At 37.5% G+C, this 10,000-nt stretch overlaps 1 protein-coding gene across 1 annotated transcript in view; it reads left to right on the top strand.

The window, feature by feature from the left end:
• The window catches only part of Rim2 (replication in mitochondria 2), a 25,765-nt gene that overhangs the window by 2,192 nt on the left and 13,573 nt on the right, over positions 1 to 10,000 (top strand). Inside the window, exons 2-3 of the mRNA XM_043036889.2 lie at positions 5,037 to 5,315; positions 8,170 to 8,351. Coding sequence (XP_042892823.1) covers positions 5,037 to 5,315; positions 8,170 to 8,351 — 461 coding nt within the window. The remainder of the gene's footprint in view (positions 1 to 5,036; positions 5,316 to 8,169; positions 8,352 to 10,000) is intronic.

The following is a 10,000-nucleotide window of genomic DNA, read 5'->3' as shown; positions in this document are numbered from 1 at the left end:
GTTCCCTATACCTTGAATGGTACCTGTTAGGCATAAAGTCCTTTTTTATGGCCACTCCAGCTGATGTCCTTTTGCTTGTTTTAGCTCATTGTACCTTTTTCATGTAGATCATAACTTGTTGTATACCTAGGTATATTATTTCATGTTAGATTTATTGTCTGCCTTATAGCTGTTTTGTTTTATTTGAAAGGGCAACCAGATGCAAATGTAGGAGTCTGTTTCTCTCATTTTATTTTGGCTAAATATTTATAGCCTGCCAGGTGATTCATTGACATGGGTTTTAGGCTTAGATATCAGTTTGGTGTTAACTTAGGGTTACAAGCATTAGGGAATTTCTGAAATTAGCCATCTAATTCTGTGTATGTCAGGATCTTTACCTATATATACTCTTCTGTATAGGACTTTCTTCGTGTCTGCCTATGTACATGACAATTTATGTGTCTGTGTCTTTGCATATATATAAAGCTACAAATATAACTGCATTACTGCGGTATACATCTATCTCTGTTTGTCTTCTTATCAGTCAGTCTGTTTCTCTGTTGGGCATTTTCTTCTCTCCCTTGTTATTTGCCTCATTCTAGTCTCCCTCACTTTCCTCATGCTCTCCTTCTATCACCTGCCATTCCCCTTCTTTATCTTTTCTACTTCAGCCTCATCCTTGTCATTGTTTTGTGCTTGTGTGTGTGTGTTTGTGTGTGTGCAGATGTGATGGTCTTACAAAATGGTATTATTTATTCATCATTATCAACCTTGTCATCATTATTGATGATATTAGCATTGATACATTTTTATTTTATCCCCCTTGTTTTCATGTAGTTCTTGGTGGTAATATTGTTAATATTGGAATTCTTGTTTATGGTGTTATTATTAGTTCTGTTATTTTTGGTTTATTTCAACACACATTATTACATTATCATTACGTGTGATTAGTATTTCCGTAACAAGAAGCATCACTATCTCTATGAAGAATTATATTTATGATCATTATTATAGTTATTCTGGTTATTCTGATGTTCCTTTTTATGTACTTCATATTGTTATTGGTATTTTCATAACTTTTTTTTTATAATTATTTTATTGAATTATTATTATTACAAGGATTTTTTTCTTGTGACTGTAATTGTAATTCTTTTAAGGTTGATGACAGTAATGTTAGTATTAATGTTGATGCTAGTGGCACTATTGCTGTCATTTTTATTCCATGATGGGTATTTCTCTCAGGTTTGGATCACTTTTGTATTATATTTTTCCTTTAGTTGAAGTTAACACATTGCCTACGGGTGTCATGACATACAAGTTGGCACTGAATAGGCCTAAAAGATGGAAGTCAATGTGTACATGACACAACATTGGGATCTGCTTATAGTTGAAGTGCCCACACAGTCATAAAGTATTATGGCTGTAACTGCGCTAGCTCCAGAGCTACAGGGTTCCAAAGTCAGCCTAAACCCACATTTTATGATGGATTTATGGAAAAATATTGTTTGGGCTAGCTAGTCTGTGCTACCCGGAGGTTGGAGAAAACCCTTTCCCCGTCCCTCTTATTTTTTAGCTGGTGTCGTAGACTGCCTGCCCTGACGACCACTTAGGTTGTTAGGCACCCCTTCCGCAATGGGTTAGACTATTTTTCTTGCATTTGCGTAACTAGGCCATCATATCAAAAGCTATTTAGTAGCACTTTGCCAATATATCATATATATATATATAAGCTCCTATATCAAATCTTAAGTCTAGAAAATTATAGAAAAACAGAGATCTTAAGATGCCCAGCCCAAGCTGAACATCTTAATGAATATTTAAATATAGATCTTATTTTATTAAATATATTAATGATAGTATAGCAATAGATAGACAGATTGATTTTATGTAATTAATGAGTGTAGTTTATCATTATTTGTTTTTGAATTCATCAGTTATTTTTATTTATGTAGTCAGATTCCCAGTCACATATCAAAAATATTTACTAGCTGCAGAAAAGAACAGAATACCTTTAGGTTGTTTGTGATAGTTATTACCTGTAGTTCCTCTAACACAGCACTGTCATTACTTCATACAGACAACATGACACAACAATGGGACATATCCTTTGTATCACCAATGAACACTTCAACCATGAACTTTTCATCTAAAACCCCAAATATATTAGAATCATTAGTGAGAATGTCATGCAAAAGGTTGGGGCATAGGGAAGCAGATTTCATCAAAGTTGGCTGAAAGTTGGAATGAAATGGCATATATGGGAAGATGTCATGAGATGAGTTTCAAAGTGAGTCTGGAGAGCATTGGTAGACGTTGGAAAATCAAAGGAAGGCCATATTGGATTAATATATTATAAAGAGATATCCTTTGTTCTTAAAGAAAGTGACTAATGCAATGAATATGGAAAACAAGAAAGAAACTTAAGATGATCCTCTCATGCATAAGAATGATTATCCAGATAGCTCACCTGGCCCTTGTAACCCCAAGGTTGAAATTGCATGTTCACATTTTATATCGGCAGTGTTTGCTTTGCAGGATAAACTCATTATTTCTTATCACTTGTTTACCAGTAGGAATTGAGAGAGTGAGACTCATCAATGTGACATATTAGATAAGCCAAACTTCAGATGATATTGCAAATTTGTATACATATTATTAACCAATATATATGGACTTTCTAGAACAGACCTTTGTGAAATCAGGTTTCATGAAAGGGAAGGAAGAGTACCATAGTCCTCTTGGAAGCTGAATTGAAGTCATTTTGTTTTTGATAACCTGTATGCTATGGAGACCTTGGAGTAAAGAGTTATAGAACTAGCACATAAGAGTAATCATTATTCATTCTTTAAGAAATTAACATTTGAATCTTTGAATGCACTTTGATGTTCTTAACTGAACAAATCAACAAATTCTCTTTATATAATTGTAACTGTTATAGAAGTATGAATAAGACCTTGATAGAGCATTTATTCTCTGTGCATACAAATAAGTACAAAGTGGTGCATCTCAAATAGGCCAGTGACCCTGAGGTAGTGTTTTTGTAAATGATGTTAATGACCTTGAGACATACTTGATGAAATTTCTACATATTTATTACTCATGATATTAGACCATATAGAGTATTTCTGTAGCCTTCCCACACTTTCCTTTTTTCCTTTTTTCTTTTTTATTTACCTTTCTCTCTCTATCTTTGTCTTTGTCTTTGTCTTGTTCTCAATTCTTCTTCCTCTTTTTTTTCTGTCATTTTAATCATTATTCCCCATCTTTTTAATCTTTCTCCCTTGTCCCTTGTTTTCCATCATTTATCTTCCTTTTTCCCTTCTTTTTCATCCTTGCCCCTTCTTCTTCCTCTTTGTCTCCCATCCTTCCTCTGTTTTATGTTATTTTATTCATTTTTTTTAAAGAGTTTTAATTTATTTCACATATTCTTTTTTTTCATTAATTTAGCTGTTTGGTCATCCATGAAAACATTTCAGTCTCTAGTCTATATTCATGGCGCATTTGTGCATGCATACCCACGTGTGTGCCCCTGAGGCGGTGACTTTATTTATACAAAATAAAGGGGATGTTTTATAGCTTTTTATCATGATACCACATGTATATTTATATATTATGTTTTTAGTTACATCATGTTAAAGTATATATTTTCATATATGTTTTCTTTTGTGTATGACAAGTAGGATGGTAAGATGAACTCATTGTAGATAGGTGTCATGACGTACATAGTGCAGGAGCTTTGACCTGATGACGGGCATCATAACATTGGGGATTTTTGGATCACAGTGCTATTTTATTGTGCTATTAGTGAGGAGTAAGTGATGATGACTTGCAGTCATAATCACTATAATTACTGTAATATTAAGCAAACTTAGCATCCGAAACTTAGATGGCACCACTTTCTTCTTGCACTAGCAGGAGAGAAGGCCTTGAATGGCACTCATCCATGGTCTCTAGTAAGCACTATCTTTATGGAACGCATTACCGACATCTTTCTCTAAAGTACCACCGATGAAGGATATGCTGGCTGAACGAGAAGAGGAAGGTGACTTAAAACAAACACAGTATCTACATTGTGCCCCTGTGCCAATAGGGATGCCTTTTACTGTGGCACTCACAGTCATAAGCACAGGTCTCCTACCTCTTCCCTACTTCTTCATATTATCTTCATTGTAGATGGTTATATTTTTCGTATTCGTTCATAATAGTACACGAATATGAAAAAATAAAGTTGCTTATTGTACTCCCATAAAACAGCAATACTTCCATCACACTGAGTCTAGAGAAAATAATGAGCTGATATGGATCCTATACTACAATATTAGTCAACTGCAACATTGATGGAGCCTGTCATATGACATATATGTCTCTCAATACAGTAAATCACACAAAATTTAAAATGCAAAAGTGGCTCTAGTTTTACAAGAAAGTGACTGAAAGAGAGTGAGAAATTTTAAAGTATGTTACATAAAGCTTCCTGGCTCTGAAATAAAACCAATCCTGGACTAAGCAAGCAAATCTATTCCCCTCCGCAATGGGTTAAGAATGGAGAAGTTTCATTTTGCTACAAACCCTTTGCATGAAATATGTATAGTTATTTATTTGATTATTTATTTGTATATTTTGTACATTTCTTTATATATTAACATGTTTTCATATTTGTTTGTTTGTACATTAATTATATATATGTAGATATTTATGTATTTATTTATTTGTATATATACTTTTTTTTTTTCTTTTTATACTCTAAAATAGTTCTTAAAATGTGTAAAAGTTACATCAATCCAAGATATATTGTATTTTGGTGCAGAATTTGGGGATTATTTGTATTATCTTAAAGGAATGTCTTTGTATATATGATATGATAACAGATTTTATGTAGTGTGGTTACCTAAATATGTCTTGTGTAAATTTATTCTTAGATAAACAAGAAGTTCATTGGTATTAATCAGTAAAAAAATAATATTTACGATTATGATATTTCTGAATTTTATTTATCTCTTTTTCTAGTAGTTTCATTATTCATTTATCTAATTTATTCACCCTTCACTTGATAACAGGTGTGGGGGGACCATGGGAGCTGTAGTTACGTGTCCCTTGGAAGTGGTGAAGACGAGGCTACAGTCATCCACCTTTGGCATCATGAACAACCTGCCTCCACCTGCAGCACAGCAACGAGGCTCTACTACATGTACAACCCTACCCCCCATCCACAGTCGGGGAGGTAACACACGGCGTCTGTGTACCAGCGCCATCAAGACCGGCACACAAGTTGTACACCTATCGCAGCAGCTTCCCAATCCACGACCTCATACGTTGTCGCTCTTCCATTGCCTGAAGTAAGAGTCTTTTTTTTTCTTCTTCTTCTTTTTTTCTCTCATTCCTTCTTTGTCTTGTCCCCCTCTCTCCACCCCATCTCTCTCCCTTCCTCTTACTCTTCTCCCCCCCCCCCCCCTCCTTCCCTCATCTCTTTTTCCTCCTGTCTCTTTCTCTTCTCTCTTTTCTCTTCATTCCTCTCATTTCCCTCTTCCCTCTCCTCTCTTCTCTTCTCTTCTCTTCTCTCTTTTCTCTCTTTTCTCACTCTCCCCTCTCTTTCCTTGCTCTTCCTTCTTTTTCCTTTCTCTCCTCTCTCTTTCATCACTCTCCACTCTCTTTCATCACTCTCCTCTCTCATTCCTCTCATTTCTTGCTATCCTCTCTCTCTTTTCACTCTTTCCTTTCCTTCTATCTTTCTTCTCTCTCCTCTTTCTTTCCTGTCTTCTCACTTTTTCCTCTCGCTCCTCAAGCTTTCCTCTCTCTTTCCTGTCTTCTCACTTTTTCCTCTCGCTCCTCAAGCTTTCCTCTGTCTTTCCTATCTCTCTTCTCTCTTTCCTATCTCTCTTCTCTCTTTCCTCCTTCTCCCCCTGCCCCCTCCTTACTGTCACTTTTCTCACACCTCCTCATTCCATTAAATATAGATTTAAGGCAAGAGTTAGGTCAGCAGATGACCTTAGTCCTAGTATTTCTTTTACTGGTCTACTGGCAAGTTGCCATTATATATCTCAGTTGCCCCTATTTCTTTCTGGACTGTCTATACCAAGATACTCTTAGTGCTTCTAGACTAAAAGTGGGATGTCAATATTAAAGACACATTAGTTTTATGGTGCCTCTGTATGAGTACATTGAGTTTAACATTTCATTGATGTTACCATTTCATATACTGAACACATGGATGATACTTCCATAACATGGTGTAACAGGAAAATTCAATTTGATGGGAAGATGATGGTTTGCCAAAATACTGGTTCAGATGTCATCCTATGTATGTCAAAATAAAAGATGTATAAATAACATTTATATTTCTTACTTTAGAAATAGGGCTATGAAATCCCCAGTCAGTGCTTCTCTTTAGTTTATATAATTACTGACAGAGAAATTAAACAAGTTTTTATCATCTGATGTAATTGGCTCTCCGTCAGTGCAGTTATTTTTTAACCTTTGTTTCATATAAAGTAGGTGTAAATAGTTCTCACAAACATTGATATAATTAACAGGTAAAAACAATTTTAAGAAGAGTAAACACTTGAGACAAATAAGTTTAGCAAAGGACGTTGATAAACAAGAAGCCAGAGTTTTTGCCCACATGTTCTTTATGTCATCTTATCCTTGCCATACTTTCCGTAGGTAATTGACTTCCTGACTTTGTTTGCACCATGAGCACCTTAGAGCATTCTCTTGGCTCTATGCCTAAGGACGTGCGTTTGGCCTTCTACTCAGACAGTGCTTGCCATGCCTCATGTAGCTATTTTTACCTGTTGTGAAGTAACAATCTCTTTTTGGTGGAAAGTCTCCCTTTGATGGCACTGGATATTCCAGGATCATTAGAGTGCTCTAACCCAAGTGTAATGGTGACTCAAACATTATTGGCAAATAGTCGAAGTGGTTTCTTTTCCAATAACCAAAACCATATCCAGAAGAAAAGAGATACTCAAACATACACTGAAGATATCATTCATAATCATTTGAAAGGTTACAAAATCAGCAAACAAACGGAACCACATCCTGTGGACACTGGGAAAGAAGACATTTATCTGGGTTTGAAGAGTTAAAATGATAGCTGTAGATAGGAATTCTGCTAATGCTATTTTAATTCAAGGTCAGTGTTGTTGCAAATTAACAGAAAGTCAGAATTTACTGCTTTAACTATGTGAACAATTGTATTTCCCCCTTTCTTTCTCTTCCATTCTGTGTCAGGATGATTTTGATTTGATGATGGAAATCCATTGCCAAAAAATATGAACCAGTATGAATTATCCATCTTGCCATTACAAATCTTCAATAAGTTATCAAAGAGAAATGTTTCAAGTTTTTTTTTTTTCTCTTTTTCTATTTTTCTTTTTTTTGTATTTGATTCAACCTTTATTTTTACCAGAGGCTTTTCTACAATACATTCCATTAGATAAAACATGAGAATTGCTGGCAGTTTTGGAACATGTGTTCTTGTGTTTGTATTTGTTTCATTGAATTAAATTAGGAGAACAAAATCAAGATACACGCACACTCATGCACATGCATACCCACACCCACGTGCACACACACGCGCACACACACGCGCACACACACGCGCACACACACACACACACACACACACACACACACACACACACACACACACACACACACACACACACACATGTACCCATCCTTCACCACCTACCCCATCCCTCTCCACCTACCCCACCCCTCTCCACCTACCCCACCCCTCTCCACCTACCCCACCCCTCTCCACCTACCCCACCCCTCTCCACCTACCCCACCCCTCTCCACCTACCCCACCCCTCTCCACCTACCCCATCCATCTCCACCTACCCCACCCCTCTCCACCAACCCCATCCATCTCCACCTACCCCACCCCTCTTACCACCTACCCCTACCCTTCACATCCACCCACCCCTCTCCACCCACCCCACCCCTCTTTTCACCTACCCCTACCCTTCACATCCACCCACCCCTCTCCACCTACCCCACCCCTCTTTTCACCTACCCCTACCCTTCACATCCACCCACCCCTACCCTTCACATCCACCCACCCCTACCCTTCACATCCACCCACCCCTACCCCTACATCCACCCACCCCACCCCTCACATCCACATCTTTGCATCTACTATGACTTGCCAGTAATAAGTTTTGTTTGTATTTCCCATCATTCTAGATACATCGTGGAGGTTGAAGGTCCACGTGCGCTGTTTCGGGGTCTTGGGCCCAACTTGGTGGGCGTGGCACCATCCCGTGCTATATACTTCTGTTCCTATTCACAAATGAAGAAATTCCTTAACACTCACCTCAGCTCATCTGATACCCCTATTGTGCATATCCTCTCTGCCTCATGGGCTGGTAAGTACCTCTTTTTTTTTTTTTTTCTCTTGTCTTGTGCTTGAAAGTAGTAGCTCAAAATTGAAGGTTTCCTCTGTGGAGTGTTGAATAAAGGTCACGTGAGGAAAGTGTAATGGTTAGAAATTACCAATTTTACAATGGCAGATATGTAATTGAAAATTTGCCATATTTTCCTTTAAGGTAATCGAAACATCGATGACATAACTTCAATTGTAAAATATCAGTCTCATTCACTCTTTTTCGAGTAATGTTGCCAATAACTTCCAAGCTGTGCAGCTGATTAGTAACATGGAAGCAAATTGGTTTTGGCAGGGGTGGTTCCTAGACAGGATAGCACGCTCATTGTTGTCAGGGTAGGGTAGTTCAAGGTCTTAGCTTTCACCTCCCTCCCCTCACACTTTCCGGTTCTCCGTCCATTTTAGTAACAAAGTCGGTTTTATAAAGAAAGTAGATAAAGGTATGAATGAGACTAAGTAACTTCAGAACTTAAGAGAGCTCTGCACTTGTCATAATGAACTCCTGCATCTTTCGCATGAAGAAAGGTCAATGTGACGGGAGAAGCAATGCCCTCTCCCCATTCGCAAAATCCTGACCTACATTCATGTTGTGTTGTGTGCTTTAAGTTTCGCAAAACTGCTGCACGGGCAATCAAGAAACCTCAGCCATATTTTTTTACGTTCGTTCTTTTAAGAGGATTAAAAGTATATAGCGCATTGAGTATTATTTGCCATTAGCGCTAATTAGTGTTAAATACACCAAAGGTTCACATGTTCTCTCTGAACCCGAACGAGTAATATGTCTGAAGAATAGTGTCCGGTGGCTGTCTTCGGTAATGTGATAACATTCAGATGTGTGTATGTATGTCTATCTATGTATGTATGCATGTATATATGAATGTATTTATGTATGCGTGCATACGCTAAAACATTCTACACATTGGCAAAGTCAAACTAGTATACAGTCAAGAAATTATTTTCGAAATGATGCCGTTTATATAAGCGAGTGCCTGCAAAATATCGAATTACATTATTGCGAAACAAGAATTATAAGTTTTTGTGTTGTTAATGTCTATGCTTGCGTTTGTTTGCGTGTATGCACCCGTTAATTTATATAGTGTTGGCATATAAATATCTTTGGCCAGTAGCAGTTTGGCTCACCTACACTAACGGTGGCGCAGTAGTGGGGCGTAGGTAGTCACTCAAAAGTGCCACCGATGGATGACCTTGACTCGTGCCAGAGTTGCAGGGCCGGGGGCTCTACCCTCAGTGGAAAATAAACCCTTAGTTCGTTGGTCGTTTTAGCTTTCTTCAGGAAATGATAAACCTCGTTTATCTATGTCATTTATTACTTGCCATTGTTGGAACTTTGTCCTCATGAAGAGAATAATTACGGTTGTTGTACCACTTTGAAAGTAATTATATATGATGAACATACATATAGCACGTATGTGTGCCTCCCGTACAGTACCGAACTACTCCATTCGTTTAAATCGCGATGCATTTTCCATTCAGTGTTTTGCTTTTCCTCAGAGCCGGTTGACAAACAATTCCACCCGTAGATGGCCATCTTTAAAGTTTTAAGTTCGAGATCATTATATTACAAAAAATAAAGATGGTTGCCTTGCCAAGAATGTCCCAGCTGGCAACTAG

This window comes from Penaeus japonicus, unplaced genomic scaffold (genome assembly GCF_977035675.1).
Source record: "Penaeus japonicus unplaced genomic scaffold, GWHDUDI00000001_assembly GWHDUDI00000023, whole genome shotgun sequence".
Taxonomy (NCBI): Eukaryota; Metazoa; Arthropoda; class Malacostraca; order Decapoda; family Penaeidae; genus Penaeus; species Penaeus japonicus.
The sequence above is the reverse complement of the archived record's forward strand: the minus strand, read 5'-3'. Positions and strand labels throughout refer to the sequence as shown.